The sequence below is a fragment of the Gopherus evgoodei genome, chromosome 5 (assembly GCF_007399415.2).
Source record: "Gopherus evgoodei ecotype Sinaloan lineage chromosome 5, rGopEvg1_v1.p, whole genome shotgun sequence".
Classification (NCBI taxonomy): Eukaryota; Metazoa; Chordata; order Testudines; family Testudinidae; genus Gopherus; species Gopherus evgoodei.
Window position 1 is genome coordinate 53471750 of NC_044326.1, and position 17381 is coordinate 53489130.

General features: G+C 45.5%; 1 protein-coding gene across 2 annotated transcripts; it reads left to right on the plus strand.

Annotated features, from left to right (window-relative positions):
• Positions 1 to 240: 240 nt before the first annotated feature.
• On the plus strand, positions 241 to 17031 carry TMEM165 (transmembrane protein 165). 2 transcript variants are annotated; one of them, XM_030563639.1, is made up of 6 exons: positions 272 to 597; positions 4146 to 4371; positions 5033 to 5208; positions 6134 to 6316; positions 14147 to 14252; positions 16078 to 17031. In XM_030563639.1, the coding sequence occupies exons 1-6, from the start codon at positions 382 to 384 to the stop codon at positions 16152 to 16154; spliced, it is 984 nt and encodes a 327-aa protein (XP_030419499.1). In that variant the 5' UTR covers positions 272 to 381; the 3' UTR covers positions 16155 to 17031. The 2 variants fall into 2 exon arrangements, with proteins under 2 accessions (XP_030419500.1, XP_030419499.1); XM_030563640.1 differs by lacking the exon at positions 14147 to 14252 and having other exon boundaries at positions 241 to 597; positions 16078 to 16164.
• The last annotated feature ends 350 nt before the right edge of the window (positions 17032 to 17381 follow it).

The following is a 17381-nucleotide window of genomic DNA, read 5'->3' on the forward strand; positions in this document are numbered from 1 at the left end:
CTCAGACAACGCCGGTTCCCCCTTATTCTGGGAGGGGATCGGCGTGGCTCAGCCTAACCTGTCAGCTCCGCGCTCTTACGCCTGCACGTCGTGATGGCGATCGCAGCCAATCAGGGGCGCGGCTGCGGGAAGCAGGACGGGCTGGTGGAGGCGGGTTCGGTTGCTCTGCGCGCTGGAGGCGGTGCTCCTGAGTGATCGCTTCCTGCCCTGCCCCCCCACCCGCGCGCTGCGACTCGGTGGCGGCCGCTGCGGGAGACTGTTGAGGCGGCTGCCGAGATCGGCCCGTCCTCCCCCGGGAGCGGCCATGGCGCGGCGCCGCTAGGTCTCCCTGCGGGGCCGGGTCGGGTCGAGCCGGGGCCGCTCCGCGAGTCGTAGGCCGGGATGGGGCCGGAGGGCGGCCGGCAGGGCCCGGGGGTAGCGAGGGGCCGAGCATCCTGCCGGGCCGCAGCGCTGATGCTTCTGATGCTCCTGGCCGCGCCCGCCGGGCTGCGCGCCGCCCTGGAGGAAGAGACCGGCAGGAACAAGGAGCCGCCTGCGCCGCCACAGCAGCAGCAGCCGCAGCCCGCGGTGCAGGGGCTAGATCCGGGCCGGGCCGAGGTGAGGCGGGGACTGTGCGTGTGTGGTGCTGGGGTGTGTTCCCCGCCCCTTCCCCTCCGTCCCCACGAGTGCACAGCGGCCGGAGCCCTGTGGCAGCATCCTGCGCGGGGGGGGAGGCCGCCTGTCGCCCAGCGCCTGGCACGGGGGGATGAGGTCGGGGTGGGCGGGCTGCGGCGGGGGCAGACACCCCGGCTGGGTTGAGCGTCGGGTGTCTCTAGCCTGTCCTATCTGTTGAGCGCTCCTGGGTATGTGACCTAGGGTGGATCTACAGAATCCAAGCTTTAATCTAGAAGAAAAGGTGTTCAACCCACATGGCTGCCAAGTTAACCTTGATTTATAGAACACCTAACTAATAACACGTAATTAATTGCAGCGTAAAAGACTGTAGTCCCTTGGCCTTTCTGCAGACCTCCCATTGACGGCAATGGGGAGTCCAGCAATGGATAGAGAGGCATGTGCAATTTTAAACTGATATCCTGTTCACAGAATTAAAAGTGGATTTTGTTCCTGTCTGAATAAAGAATGACTTTGGCTCACCTTTCTGAAGGGATAATCTGGTTAACTAGATCCCAGCATGTATGTTGAAGCAAAGCCCTAATGGCTACAAATGAACAACAAAGGGGAAGTCATTCATGCAAACATACTAGTGTCTTTAACTATTGAAATGTGTCATGTTTTCCCCAAATGTTCTGGATCATTTAATACTGGCCATCAATTAATCAAGCACATTAATCCTTAGTTAGTGGGGTCCTATGTTAGGGAATGCTGCTGCAACACTTTGACCATATGCTTTAGGAGGAACTGTAGAAGTCCTTTAGTATTTCCTTACTTGATACTGTGAGGGTAGAAGAAAAAGAGAAGTAGAGAGAAAATGAGCAGTGTAGGCTAAAATGCAGAGTGGAAAGGAAGGAGAAAGGCCAAACTTCAAGAGGAAAACAGTTGACATAGCAAAGTGGATAGAGGTGACGAGATTGGGAAGACAGGGATAAGTGCTAGTGAGGAATGAAACATGAATGGAAAAATATTTCCTTTATTGTATTCCTAGCCTAATAGAAGTTTAAAGCCAACCCCCTCCCCCAACTATTTAACTTTTTGGCCAAAGGCCTGTAAGAGCTAATGACGATTTCATCTAGAGCTTGTTGAGGAGTCACTTTAGACCCAGAACTCTGCTCATGGCTTTTTATCTCAATCATCTGCCCTCTTATTCTTTCCCAGACTTATCAAGTCTCTGACTATAAAGTAGTGGTTTCAGAAATGGAAAGGTAATAATTTCCATCTGTCTGAAAAGTGGTGTCTTTTGTTTGTTGGTTTTTTGTTTTTTTTTTTAAAACAACTCTTATGGGAATCTTGGAACCTAAGAAAGAATAGGTTATTGAGGTAAAGTTAATCTGTTATTAGGAAAAACCTGAATCTGTACAGGGATATCAATTGTTAGGTTTGTCAGTATTTACTTCTGAAAGGGAAGACTTTTAATGGCACAAAGAGCAGTTAGGCACCTAACTCCCATTTGTGCCTCTGAAAATCTTCCTAAGTACCTTGTACTGGACTGTCTTGAGGGCACAGAATAGGGCTGTGTTTAGAAAGTGTCTAGTATATTTTGGACATTATAGCAATCTAAATAATGCTAAGTATGTTGCTGGTAAACATTTTCCTTAACTCTAGAAAAATTTCACTTTGCTTCTTGTCTCCACCTCCAGTTACTGACTTCATATTCATTGGTATGTGGGGCTGACAGGCAGAGGCACGTACAGTATGCTAAGAGATACAGTATGCAAGAAACTAGAACCTTTAGCCTACAACACTTGACTCCTTAATCTTGATTTTCAAGTTAAATCTGTTAATGCATCTCTCTGAAGAATTAGGTACCGTAGTTCACTTGAGAGTTGAGACTATTTCTGCTGTAGCTCTTACTATAAGAATTGACAAGTGGTGGCTGAAACTCCAGAATGGATGATCATGGGATGTAACAAAGGAGCCTGCAGGCTGGGGCGGAGAGATAAATATAGGGTGGAATTTAATTTGCTAGAAATTGGTCTACCGAAAATGGGACATTAAACTGGGAATTTGGCATTTGATAAAATGAACAACAAAACTTGACCACAAAAAGTAAGATGACAGTCTGAAAGCATTAATCTGATGACAGCGTGTTTGCTTACATGCTAGTGAATGGGGAACTGACTTCTTCAGGTGTTCTTGACATAAACCAAAGGAAAGAATATTTTGCCTTAAATTGAAACTCATGATAAGCTCTTAGTATCTTTCAATTCTGAAAATTAGGATTAATGTCTAAATGTTGTAATATTCTAACTTGTTTAGATAACTTCACTGTTCTTGGTTCAGCTGGTTGATTCTAGCTGCCAACAAGTTGGTGAAAGTATAGGTAATGTGTGCTTTTTAGTCCCTGTAGCGTGAAGCATGAGCTTTAAATGTAACTGGCTGTATGCAGGATTTTAAGGGAGATTAGAAAGACTTGGTTCTGGAAAAGATGAAGATTAACCATTTTTATTTATTAAATATAGGGTAGTCTATCACGATTGATAGATACATTAAAACTGACACTTCTAACCAGGTTTTTGCTGAAACGTGAACAACTTTATATTTACTTCACTGTATGTTTTAATGTCTATGTTCTGGCTCTATATCTTTCTTTTTGCAAAATTCAGACTGCTTTTGTTAGTGAAATCCCAAGTGATCTTCACAAGGGAGATAAATGAGCATGAGTTCACTAGAAACTTCTTTATGCTTTTCAAAAATAAGGCAGTGCACTTATGATGGCAGTAAAATAACACTTGTATCAAATTTCCATGTGGCTTAGATAATAGAATTTTGGAAGGAAGAGAAGAAAGCTACACCTGATCGTGCTTGAACGTTAAGAAGCTTTACACTTGTGCCAAGATATTATGAACACTTAATTTTGGCTTAAGTATTAGACGTAATACAGGTTTCAGAGTGGTAGCCGTGTTAGTCTGTATCAGCAAAAAGAACAAGGAGTGCTGGTGGCACCTTAGAGACTAACAAATTTATTTGAGCATAAGCTTTTGTGGGCTAAAACCCACTTCATCAGATGCAGGGTTTTAGCCCACGAATGTTTATGGTCAAATAAATTTGTTAGTCTCTAAGGTGCCATAAGTATTCCTCATTCTTTTTTTTTAAGATGTAATACAGTAACCTGAAAACTGCTTGCTTCACTGATCTGCCAGAATAATAAAGAGCCATGTATTGTAAATTGCAGTATTGCAGTGACTTGAATGTACCTTCCATTTACTATGATAGTGATCGCTATATCTAAGTAATATAACCTGTACAGAGGTATTTCATTATTAATCGTAGCAGGATATCATAGGTTAATGACTGATCACTATAGTCTCCGATAGGTGGCAGTCAGTAGTAGTTAAAATATTCTGATTGAAGGAAAACTTCAATAATCCTGCTTGAAAATATTTGAATAAAGTATTAAACCGTAATGGTTTGCAATAGGAGAAAACTAGAGTTGCATTCTTTTGGGAGTTAAATGTTCAACTTTAAGCAATCATTTTCTTCTTTTACAGAAATGGCCCACGCCAGTTCCTCCAGTTCATCTTATCAGTGAAGAATCTGCTGATAAAACTAATTTGGGGTTTATTCATGCTTTTGTGGCTGCCATATCAGTCATCATTGTGTCAGAGCTGGGGGATAAGACCTTCTTTATTGCGGCCATCATGGCAATGCGTTATAATCGTTTGACTGTAATGGCTGGTGCCATGCTTGCTTTAGGACTGATGACATGCTTATCAGGTTAGAACTCTTTGCTACCTTTCTCAGAATTCACTGATTAGATGTATGCATATAGTCTGTCATCTTTAAATCTTAACCAAAGTGAAAATGAATGCAGCAGGTATGCATTATTTGTTAGTGATTCTTTTCTATATAGCTTTAAGGGCTACTAGCTTTTTTTTGTAGTCTTTTATCATATAAATGTTATGCCTTTCCAAGTAAATGCAATGGGATCGTATAACTTCATTCATTAGTTGAAGACAGAGGGCATTCAGAGATAACATGTATATTGATATAAATTGGGCTGTCTTGGACTTTTGCTTACATACCACTCTGCAAGTGTAAATGAGATTAAGGGCCAGGTTCTGTGATGCTTTTTCTGTGCAGTACACAGAAAAAGTAGCCAGGGTCTGGGAGTGGAAGGTAGCTTTAGACATCTCTAGGATTCTAGGGTGGCACTGCCCTCAGTATAAGTTAGAGCAGCTCCAAAGGTTACTGTCGCAACAGTTTACCATGGCCACCAATGCGATGCTCTATACCTCAGAATACAGGAAAACAAAGTGAATGTTTTGTAATAGGTCTTTGAACAGTGAACTTTGCTAAGAAGCAGCACTTACAAATAGTAATATCATGTGCTCATCTTTGTATTATTTAACACATAACGTAACTTATTTTCTTTCAGTTTTATTTGGCTATGCCACCACAGTTATCCCCCGAGTGTACACATACTATGCGTCAACTGCACTCTTTGCAATTTTTGGCATCCGAATGCTTCGGGAAGGCTTGAAGATGAGCCCAGATGAGGGTCAGGAGGAGCTGGAGGAAGTTCAAGCAGAAATCAAGAAAAAAGATGAAGAAGTAAGTCATAAAGTACCTTGAAGTGATGACTGATGGAACACTTAGGCCAGTTAGGTTGCACATTTAAGGAAGAGCGTTGCTCAGCTGTGTATATGTGTAATACGAGTCTGATGCAAAAATATGTGTGGTTAACAATAACATGAAAACAGACAGAAATGCCCCTCTTCGCCATAGGACCACATAACAGAATGCCTCCTGCTAATTTCCTGGAGACCGTTTTAACAGCTGGCTGTAATTTTCAGCTGTATGGCTGTATTTTTAGGTGGGAGAGAGAAGTGAACTGCCTCTTCATATTTCAGGCATGAATTCTATGCATCTCTTTCACCTGGGGATTTACCAGCCAGAATGTTGACAGCTGCCATTGCTGCTGCTTTTATTTATAACCTTTAAGTAGAGTAATACTGAAGCTAGCGTTGCTGCAGGTGTCCTTGTGGACATAACCTAAGCAGAATACTGCAGCTGTAAGGAATACTGTTAATACAATTTCATTTATTATTCTTGTCACTAATTTTACTGTCTTCCGCTCTCCCAGCTCAAGAGCCACCACTGTTTATCACCGTAATAATGCATTCAGTTTCTTCTCAGTATAATTAAAAATAGCATAACAGCTCATCATATATCACTTTCTAAAATAAATGATTTTTCTTGCTTTTGTTTCTGCCTACTTTGCACGTTTATAGTAGGAGCTAAATATTTGGATTGTCTAAATGTCTAGGTGTACAGCTTTGAGGTAGACAGTTATTTGGAGGAAAAGGGTAAGAGTATATATGTAAATTGTAGGTAATCTTAAATATTCAACAGTTAAGTTTATAGTTCAAAGTCTGACTGTTCTGGGTATTAAATTATTGGGTTTACATTTGAGCAGTATTTGTATTGGGATATTTGGATAATATTTCAGTTCTTCTGAAGGGCTTCTTGTTTCCAGTTCCAGAGAACGAAACTATTAAATGGGCCAGGAGATGTGGAAACAGGGACAGGCACAAATATACCTCAGAAGAAGTGGCTGCATTTTATTTCTCCAATTTTTGTTCAAGCTTTTACTTTAACATTCGTAGCAGAATGGGGTGATCGCTCTCAGTTGACAACAATAGTCCTGGCAGCAAGAGAGGTGAGTGTGATGGATACAAAATGTCCTTCTTTTGTCATGTTTTTTAATATTGGCAGCAGATGAGGTAGAGAGACAGATGGTGTAGCCTTCGTCAGCACATCAAATTCTCAGATTCTCCTTTGTAGAGTATTAGATATGCTCCCAACATTAACTGGGTATATGGAGGCATGAATCTGAAGGCAGTGTGGTTATTTCTGTGCATCCTCAATACCTGAGGTGTTACTGCTGTTACAGTCTTCTTCTAAAGACAGTTATATTGTTAACTGCATGGTTTGGGACTGCGTGTCATTTCTGGAAAAAGCTGTTTTCTCTCCCCATCTGTACAGAATAAGAGATTGTCACTTTGTTCCATGCAATAATCATCATTTAAGAAACCTTTCTGAAAATGTCAGGCTAAGCAGATATTGCTATTAAAACTATTTATAGCTTTAAAGAGGAACTTGTAATTTGATCAGTCCTCAAAACTGTTAAAAGCTGATTGTTTCTTAGAATCCAAAATGCATTATCTTATATGTGTCACTATTAATTGTAAGCTGCTCTGAAAAACAAGCATTAAAATACTATTTATATTGATTGACATCAACAGTGCTGCTAAAGCAAGGAAGACACTGAAAAGGGGAATACACTTAAGCTTCTGGTGTGCTGGAAATGGAGGGGGAAAGATAATCTTTCTGGATAGATGCATACATGCTGCATTTCTCTTTTATATATTACACACCCTTTTCTATTATATATTACAAACATTATGCTTGTAAAATCAAGCACTCAGAAAGTAGGAACTGTCACAAAAAACGTTGTGTGCGCAACCTTAATTTGATCTCTTTGTGCGTATGCATTACGATAGTATTTACAATATTTTATCTATATAATGCTAAGTTTAATCAGGTCTTGGGAAGTCTCAAGTTGGACACTCCAAATTAGTGGATACTTTTGACCTTACACACACTCTGCCTCATAGTTCCTCACCCCACAGAAGTGTTGCTAGGGTAAGTCAGTTCATGTTTGCGAATGACTCGGATACCGTAGTGATGAGTACAATAGAAAAGCAATGAGAAAATTAATAATTCTATCATCAGACCAGGGTTTGAATAGCGTGGAGTGTTCAAATAGTATTTGAACAATGAGGAGAAAACAAAATATTGAGTAGCTGCTCATTAAGTGAACCCTATCAATTTCGAGAACTGAAAGAGGCAGGCATCCTGTGATCATGTAATTAGACTGATTATGTATGTAGTTACATAATAATGCGTACGCACCAGGAAGCTGAATTAAGGTCTCTCGGACAACCTGAAGTTTGGCATTCCTAACTTTGAATGTTCAGCTCTGGAACTTTTAATGTATTGCAAATGTCATTTTTATGTTCAATTTCCTAGGTTTTAAAAACAAACTGGAAAAAAAAAACCAATTCCATCATGTAGCATGACATTGACACCCACGTGGGTTGTCAGCAGGGTTGGAGCCTTTAGATCCTCCACACAAACCTCTGCCACTTCAGCTAGCAGAATAACTGATAGCAATAGTCATCTTCTGTGTACCAGCACTTGTTGCATATGAAGCACATTTTGCCAGAGGGTTTCACAGATTTGCTGACAGCACAGGACTGGTGAGACTCAGGAATTTTGGTTTCCATTTCTGTCTGTGGAGGGGAGTGTGCTGTAGCGAGCACAGACCCTTCTGCCCATTCCTTTCCCCCCAGATGTGACCCCTTTTTGTCTTGTCCCCTCCAACCTTTCCCTGTCTTGTTTCTTCTGCACCCATGGCTCCTCATCCCAATCCAGTTCTCCCTTGCCTAGCTCCCCCACTCTGGGCTCCCTGTCCCATCAGTTGTTTTCTACATCTCCATGGATCCTTGTCCTAGTCTCCTTGCCCAGCCAGTCCCAATTTACTCTCCTTCTGGATCTGATGTTTCCCTGAATAGACTTTTTCTTGTCTTTGCTTTCTAGAGACCCTCCCCCATGCATTCCTTGTAGGGAAGAAGTACTGTCATTTCTTTTTCCTTCTGTTGAGAGTCTAACATCTTTCCTTCCTAGAGGAGGTACAAAAAGTTTCAAAAGTACAAATGACAACTAGGTACCCAGCTGCTACTTTTAACACCAAAGATGACTTGGGGAAATCTTCAAAACAGTCTAGGATTATTAGTTATATCCCGACTACCGTAAGAAGGTAAGACAGAAGGAGAGGATACCTTGAGAAGCTGTGTAACACTTACCACCGTGTGTGTTCTTCGAGTGCTTGCTCATATCCATTCCAAATAGGTGTGCGTGTGCTGCGTGCACGTTCGTCGGAAGATTTTCTACCCTAGCAACACCTGTGGGTCGGCTGGGCGCCCCCTGGCGTGGCGCCGCTATGGCACCGAATATATACCCCTGCCGACCCGTCCGCTCCTCAGTTCCTTCTTACCGCCCGTGTCGGTCGTTGGAGCAGTGGAGCGCGGCTTAGCTAATCTCCACTTCCCTAGCTATTCACTCGTTCTAGTTCTATTGCGTATATAGTTTTATAGTTCTAGTTAACACTTTTAATAACCTTTTGTAACCCTAGTTAGTGTATATAGTTCAGAGGGCTGGGGATTAGCCTCTTCCCCTCTCCCGGTGTCCAGGCCCATGCCTGGTTCACCGGGCTTCAAACCATGCTCGGCCTCCCGGCGGCCGATGCCAATGGGAGACCCCCCACGACTCCTGCCTGAAGTGCCTGGGGGAATCCCATCTGACAGATAAGTGGTGGATTTGCAAGTCCTTCAAGCCGCGGACAAAGAAGGAGCGGGACTTTCGTCTAAAGCGGCTCCTAATGGAAGTGGCCCTCACTCCTCCGTCTTCGGCACCGAGCACCGCACAGTCCGCGCCGGGGAGAAGTGCCTCGTCGGCACCGGAGAGCGCCGGCACTGCCAAGATGCCCCGTCACCAGCCGTCACCAGCCCAGAAACCAGCCCGGCACTGCTCCCTCTCCCCGCGTGCCAAAAAGGCCAAAGCTCCTGCGGCTCCAATATCTACACCGCAGTCTGAGCAGCAGCTGAAACCGAGTCGCCCGGCACCAACAACTGCCACGGCACTGGCAATCTTGGCACCGTTGGTTCCAGCCAGGCAAGAGCCGTCGAGTCCGGTGCATGAGAGCTCCCCGGCACATGCTGAGGTCGAGCTTATTGTTCCCACCACGCCAGAGACCTTTTCGACAGCGAGGGAACTCATTGCCCTAACGGAGCCCTCCCTGTCCCAACCCCCGGCACCGCCAGTGCGGGTTATTGCATCAGCAGGGAAGCCTGCTCTAGTCAGGCCACCTTCCATCGATGCCGCAGGCAGGAACCACTTGAGATCGAGGTCTTGCCGCCGGTCCCGATCTCGACACCGCTCGCAGTCCCGGTACCGATCTCCTTCTCGGCACCGGTCGTACTCGCGGTACCGTTCAAGTTCCCGCTCTCCGGACCGATACTCCAGACGGTGGTCCAGCTCCCGGCACCGTTTGTGCCGCAGCCACTCCCACCATAGAGCTTCACGATCCTGGTCGACCTCCTGGCACCACGCCGGTCGCAGGTCCTAGTCAACCTTTCGGCACCGGTACGACTCCCGGTACCGCTCTCCTGTGAGGCATGACGTTTGATACCCTACGCACAGGGCTCCTCCTCAAGTGCACTCTGCTCCGCCATGGCCATCACGGCACCTATCTGAGTCTTCGCATGCTGATAGCGTCGTATATGGAGATTCAGAAACGCAGAGCCGTGTCCTCCAGGAGCCTCAGGGCACGGAACAAGCGCCTCAGTGGTCCTTCTGGACGCCTTGGGCATATCACCAGGCCCAAGGCGAACCCACGGTTCCATCTCGTTCCGCCCCGTCGGAACATCGGGCACCAGGGGCCACTGTTAGCGCTCTCCTCCAGCAGGAACGGACAACTCGGCTCTTGCGCCGGATCCTCAGGTGTTCCAGGACTCTAATGCTCCTCCAGAAAAGGAGTCACTCAACGAGCCAACCATGCTGGGTCTGTCGTCCTCCTCTTCGCCAGACGAGGCAGTAGCCAGTACTTCTACATCGGGCCCACCCCCGATTGACCTCCGAGCCCACCAGAACCTTCTCCGGCGAGTTGCCTTAAACATCAACCTTCAGGCGTAGGAGGTCCCAGAAGTGGAAGACCCGATCATAGACATACTGTCGGCGGATGCCCCAACTCGCGTGGCTCTGCCATTCATCCGTTCCATCCAGGCCAAAGCACATACCATTTGGCAATCCCCGGCGTCTATCCCTCCCACGGCCAGAGGCGTGGAAAGGAAATACATGGTACCCTCTAAAGGGTATGAATACTTATATACCCATCCTCCTCCATGCTCTCTGGTCGTTCAATCTGTAAATGAGAGAGCGTGCCATGGCCAGCAAGCCCCTGCCCCAAAATCACGGGAGGCTAGAAGGATGGATGTACTGGGGCGTAAAGTTTACTCCGCCGGAGGCCTCCAACTGCGGCTGACTAACCAACTGGCTCTGCTCAGCAGGTATAATTATAATACTTGGCAATCGGTGGGTAAGTTCGCTGAACTGGTTCCACAGGACTCCTGCCCGGAATTCCAAGCCCTTCTGGAGGAAGGGAAGAAAGTGGCACGAACTTCTCTGCAGGCCTCACTCAACACTGCTGATTCGGCGGCCAAAACCATGGCCTTGGGGATTACCATGCGGAGAATATCGTGGTTGCAGGTATCAGGCCTGCTTCCTGAACTGCAACACACTATTCAGGACCTTCCTTTTGATGGAGAGGGCCTTTTCTCTCAGAAAACGGACCCTAGACTCCAGAGTCTCAAAGACAATCGTGTCATCATGCGTTCCCTCGGGATGCATACTCCGCAGACCCAACGGAGGTCCTTCCATACCCAGCCTCAATGCCCTTATCCCCTGCCCAGACCACGTCAAGACTTTGGCAGGAGGTGTGGTTGCGGGAACAGCAGATGGCAATCGGGTTCCCAAAGGGGCCAGAATAACGGTCCCTCCAAACCATCAGAGGGACCAAAACCGAACTTTTGAAGGTGCGCCCAAGAGTAGAGCACCAGTCCTTCCCCAGGATCCTCTTCAGTTTTCCAACCGCCTTTCCTCCTTCCTCCCTGCATGGGCCCAATTAACCTCAGACCATTGGATCCTACGCACGGTGGAATTTGGATACCACCTCCAATTTATTTCGCTCCCACCCTCTCTCCCCGTCCCTCTTCAGGGACCCCTCTCACGAGCAATTCCTCTGGCAAGAGGTTCGTACCCTCTTCTCCATCGGAGCTATAGAGGAGGAACCGGAGGAGTTCAGGGGCAAGGAGTTTTACTCCCGATATTTCCTAATCCCCAAGGCAAAAGGGGGTCTCCGACCCATCCTGGACCTATGCGGTCTCAAGGTCTTTCTGAAGAAGTTGAAGTTCCGCATGGTGTCCCTGGGGACCATCATCCCATCCTTGGATCCCGGAGACTGGTATGCTGCTCTCGACATGAAGGACGCATACTTTCACATTGCCATTTACCCTCTGCACAGACGGTACCTGTGGTTTATGGTGCGCAACCAACATTTTCAATTTGCAGTCCTCCCTTTTGGTCTCTCTACCGCCCCACGTGTGTTTACAAAGTGCATGGCTGTAGTGGCTGCCTTCCTCCGCTGTCGACATATACACATCTTTCCTTACCTAGACTACTGGCTTATTCGCGGGACCTCTGAGGTTCAAGTCACCAGGCATGTTGCTATCATCAAGGACCTATTTGCGTGGTTGGGCCTGATGATCAATCTAGAGAAGTCTACTCTAGTGCCCACTCAAAGAGTAGAATTCATTGGGGCCATTCTAGACTCCACACTCGCAACAGCCTGTCTTCCACTACCCCGGTTTCGGGCACTAGTTTTGGTCATAGAAAGCCTCCAAACTTTTCCGACGACCTCGGCCCGCACCCGCCTCAGCCTTCTCGGTCACATGGCCGCGTGCACTTTTGTAACCAAGCATGCCAAACTACGCCTGCGTCCCCTTCAAACCTGGCTCCTCAGTTTACCGCCCAGGCAGGGACGCTATAGACATGATCGTCACCGTTCCTCAGAGCGTCCCCCATTCGAGCCATTGGCAACCTGCTCACTCCTATATTTATCATGGAAAACAGCGTTCCTTGTAGCCATTACATCGGCTAGGAGAGTCTCTGAGCTTTGGGCTCGGATGGTGGACCCGCCATAAACGGTATTCCACAAGGACAAGGTGCAGCTACGCCCACATCCGGCGTTCCTCCCTAAAGTAGTCTCGGCTTTTCATCTCAACCAGGACATATTCCTACAGGTCTTCTTTCCCAAACTTCATACATCTCGTAGGGAGCAGCAGTTACATTCGCTTGACGTCCGTAGGGCGCTCGCCTTCTATATTGACCGTACGAAGCCCTTCCGCAAAACGCCCCAACTCTTTGTTGCAGTGGCGGACCGGATGAAAGGTCAGCCCGTCTCTTCTCAGAGGATTTCATCCTGGGTAACTGCGTGCATCCGCACTTGCTATGAGCTAGCTCATACGTCTCCGGGTCATGTTACCGCACATTCTACCAGGGCCCAGGCCTCGTCGTCCGCCTTCTTAGCTCAAGTACCTATTTAGGAGATATGTCGAGCAGCTATGTGGTCTTCAGTACACACCTTTACTTCCCATTATGCCCTGGTGCAGCAGTCCAGAGATGATGCAGCCTTTGGCTTGGCAGTTCTGCATTCTGCAGTTTCTCACTCCGACCCCACCGCCTAGGTAAGGCTTGGGATTCACCTGCTTGGAATGGATATGAGCAAGCACTCGAAGAAGAAAAGATTGTTACTCACCTTTGTAACTGTTGTTCTTCGAGATGTGTTGCTCATATCCATTCCAAAACCTGCCCTCCTTCCCCACTGTCAGAGTAGCTGGCAAGAAGGAACTGAGGAGCGGATGGGTCAGCAGGGGTATATATTCGGTGCCATAGCGGCGTCACGCCGGGGGCGGCCAGCCGACCCACCAGGTGTTGCTAGGGTAGAAAATCTTGCGACGAACGTGCACGCGGCGTGCACACACCTAACTGGGAATGGATACGAGCAACACATCTCGAAGAACAACGGTTACAAAGGTGAGTAACCGTCTTTTCTCTATAGCAGAGCAGTCGTCTCTTGTTTTTTATTTACCCTTCCAGTAACTTTTAACAAAAATAGCAAGTCTAAAGCCTTCAACTTTGTAAAGTGGTTTGTAGGTAAATCTTAGCTATCCATTTAAGTATTGGATAAGTTAAATATATGCAGTTGAAAACTTCATCCAGTGCTATTACAGTTGTGACTGCTGGTAAACCTAGAATAGAATAACAGTTTCCATCTAGGCTAAAATTTGGTACCTATATTTCCAGTCCTAGTTCCTCTGATTTCATAGTTCTTTGGGTGGCCTTTTTAGCGAAGGTGCATTGGCCTCATGTACCTTGACAGAATACTTTTGGTAACTAGCATGTGCTCTGACTACCAAAAGGTCCTCTTTACAGTTTGACATTTAACTTTTGAGTGAGTGTTCTTCTAACTGTGTAGTTTTGCTTTGCCTCCACCCTGGAGATGGCTGCTTTTCAGTGGTAGGTAAACAAAGTGAATCCTAGGTCTGTGTTATGGCACTTTTCAACCATCTTTAAGTAGTTTAATAGGTTGCTCCTGATTTAAGTCTTTTTCTGTTGTGATCGTTCCTCAGTGTTGCAGGAAACAACTGCTATTAGGCCATGCAAAACCCCTCAGAAGGGTTGATGATATTCTCTGGGAGTTACCTTGCCTTGCAGCAAACTAGGAAAGCATAATTTTTTCCTGGTAAACTGCTGTTTGAGCCTTGTAGGTTTTCAACTGTGCTAATGTTGATCTTGTGTGTTTGCATAGGATCCCTATGGTGTGGCAGTGGGAGGAACAGTAGGACACTGTCTATGCACTGGGTTAGCAGTTATTGGAGGAAGGATGATAGCACAAAAAATTTCTGTTAGGACTGGTAAGTGAAATCTCATTCTAACTGAAAAAAGCAATACTCAGTGCAACAATAGCTGGCTTCAGTGACCATCAGAACGAAAATGATGGTATGTGCACTTGAGGTGCAGTTAAAGGAGGGGTTTTTAATGCTAAAGAAGGTATGTGAAGGAGCTTAAAATGGTGTGTTTGTTAATTTTTAATTGTCACACTGCCAAACTCACTAGAGGCTTTTATAGCTGCCTTTAGCACTTGTCACTTCCACCTCGCACCCTTCCTGTGAGGACGTGATCCTCTGCCCTTCATATCAGTGCACTGATGCAGAGGAGAGCTCTCAAGGTATGTCTGCCCCGCACACTTCTTCCAGTGGCAGGTAGAGTATGTACATGTTGTGTCCCGTCCCCTCCCCCCCGCGTGGGTATATGTAGCACTGCAGATGGCGAAGCATGGCTTAGGGGAGTAAAGTGAAGGCACACTTGAACCATGCGGTATACACACTGCATTGTTCTCTACTCACCCAAGCAGTGTCTCGCCCATCTATGCTGCTATTTTCACACTGCCTCCCTGTTGCCAGAGTCTATCCCCAGCATGTGGAGCTACACACCACAGTGTGGACACAGGCTGCTTTTCACGTAGCATGTAGCGACGCATAGCCTACATGCCACCGCAAGTAGAACCAGCCAAGCTAAGATTGTGTGTTCCTTGTAATTTAGTGCTGGTTGGTGCTATGGAGGAGCTTAGTCCAGGAGCTCAATCATAATCATGTTTCATAACGTAGCAAGTCTTTTCTTACTGTGATTTGAGTTTCAGGTGGGTACTGAATTCCAATATTGGGTTTAAAAGTAAATTAAGATGAGGCACATAATTTAGCTCCTGGGGTATGGTGGTGGAAGAAAATCTTAAGCATCTAAGAAACGCAAAGTATGCTGTCTGGCAGACAGCAGCAGGGATTCTACCCTATAGGAGTTTAGGCTAGGCCTTTCAAAGGAGAGGGATTAAGGGGGTTAGGCTATCCAAAAATCCCAGTTGTCTCAACCTTTTTTAGAGCTATTGTACATGCGGAACAACTGCTTTTCAGGGTATCTGCTGTGCATAGCGGGTGTTTTTATAATAATCTGACTAACAGGGATACGCCCAACTTGGAGGCAGGCCACAGCTTGTCCAAATGTAATAGTCTTATTTTCTTGCCCCCAGAAAAGGTACAAGACACATCAAGAAAATTCATTTCTGCAGCAATAGCGTGCACGCATTTTAAAAGTAAATAGTCCCCTGATTATACTGGCCAAGGAAATGTTAGTATCTCGTCAGCAAATAGTGACTTAAGATGTTGCTGAGAAGCATCATGATACAATTTCTCTGGTCACTGGAGGTGGAGTTGTAATGTTTCTAAAGTCAGATTTTCACACTCTGGAGAACTATGCTAGCAGTACTCATCAACATTTGCTCTTTGTGACTGCACCTTTGCCTTAATGTAGAGTAAAGTAGGTTTTTTTTTCTTTCGTCAGCCAAAACTTCCCAATTCCGGGGGAGCAGGCTGCATTTTATTCTGGTTTATATATAATAGAGTTAAAACCAAGTTTCATTTTAAGGGTCAAAATTGATCCTTATTTTACATCTGTGCAGCTAGCCAGGAGGATGACAATAGACACACTTTGGCAGGGTGCTGCATGAGCCAGAAATAACTTCCAGTGCAGGCAGTTTAAGTAACCTCTGAACTGTGCATGTTAGTGTGGAAGTCAAGTCCATGAAAATGGGCCCCCATGAGGCATGGTAGAAGTGCATTTAACTTGTTTAAAAACTATTTTTACCTGTACAACATCTAACTTTTTTTTTTCTTTTTTGTCTTTCAGTGACAATCATAGGAGGCATTGTTTTCTTGGCATTTGCATTCTCTGCACTATTTATAAGCCCGGAGTCTGGTTTTTAACAAGGTTTTTTTTTCATTGTCTTTAAAGAGCAAGGATTGGGAGGAACACGCTTGTCCGTCTATGTTGCTGTATATAATGTACAGGTATTGTTGCTAAACAAGCACTGAAAATGAGATACTGCACTTCTATAGCAATGATTTGTGAGTTTGGCACATTCATGGACCTTGTGCCATGAAGATCTGCTTCCTGTCTGGTTTGCAAGGTGTATTTAAGTGGTGGTTGGGTGCCTCACAGGATTTGAGTGGCTTTCTTGCTTGCTGAACCTGATCAGATGGCTTTTGAGGATCTGCATCCACAAACATGAGGCTTCCTTCCTCTATTCCACATGATCACTATTGCTGTCTATTCTAAAGCTTATCCATCTGGCTAAAGGAGCAGCCACCTTGCCAACAGGCATTATGATGTTACAAATTTCCCAATAGTAAATATGAGGGAAAAAATCATTGACTTTCACACTTCACTTCCAGGATACCCTGGTAGCTTAAGAAACCTGAGGGCAGCTCCTATGCCATTAAGTGACTGAGTCACCTATTAAGTGACTGAGTCACCTATTGAAATGTTCAGAATTAATTTTAAAAAGCAAATATCTTAATCAGGGGTCTTTGGTATGAAGTCAACAAAAGTGCTGACTCACGATGTACTGTTTTCAACAACAGACAATCTGGCTAGATCTGATTTTCTTTATTTAACCAGTTCTTTTTTGTATTAAGTTGAAAACTTATAAATATACATCATAGTAATAAAATGGTCAATATTTGACAATGCTGCATTCCCAAATTTGAACAATAATGCAATTCTTACAGATTAAGTGGTGTTCATATTTTTTTTAATAGTGTAATGGGGGAATGTAAATAAAACAGTGGTGTCTCCATTTTAGTTCTCTTTTGATGGTGGTTCATTTAATTCCCTTAGCAGAGAGCAAGGTAATGGCTTCTTGCGTGCACTGAGGGAGAGGCTCGCTTCTTACCCAGGTACAGTTGAAAAGGGAAGCTATGTGGATTTTTGTGGCTGGAGTGATAAGATGTCATGACAACGTTGCACAGCTTCATTACCGGAATATATCTGTGAGCACTCTGCCAATGTGGAGTTGGTTTCTGAATTCACACCAGGAGCATGGCGTATAATGCAGTGTTTTAAGCTGACATACATGAAGTAGGAGACCTCTGTAAAGTGCAATCCATGATAGTTGACTTGAGCAGGTGCCCTAGGACCAGGGGTGAAAGTTG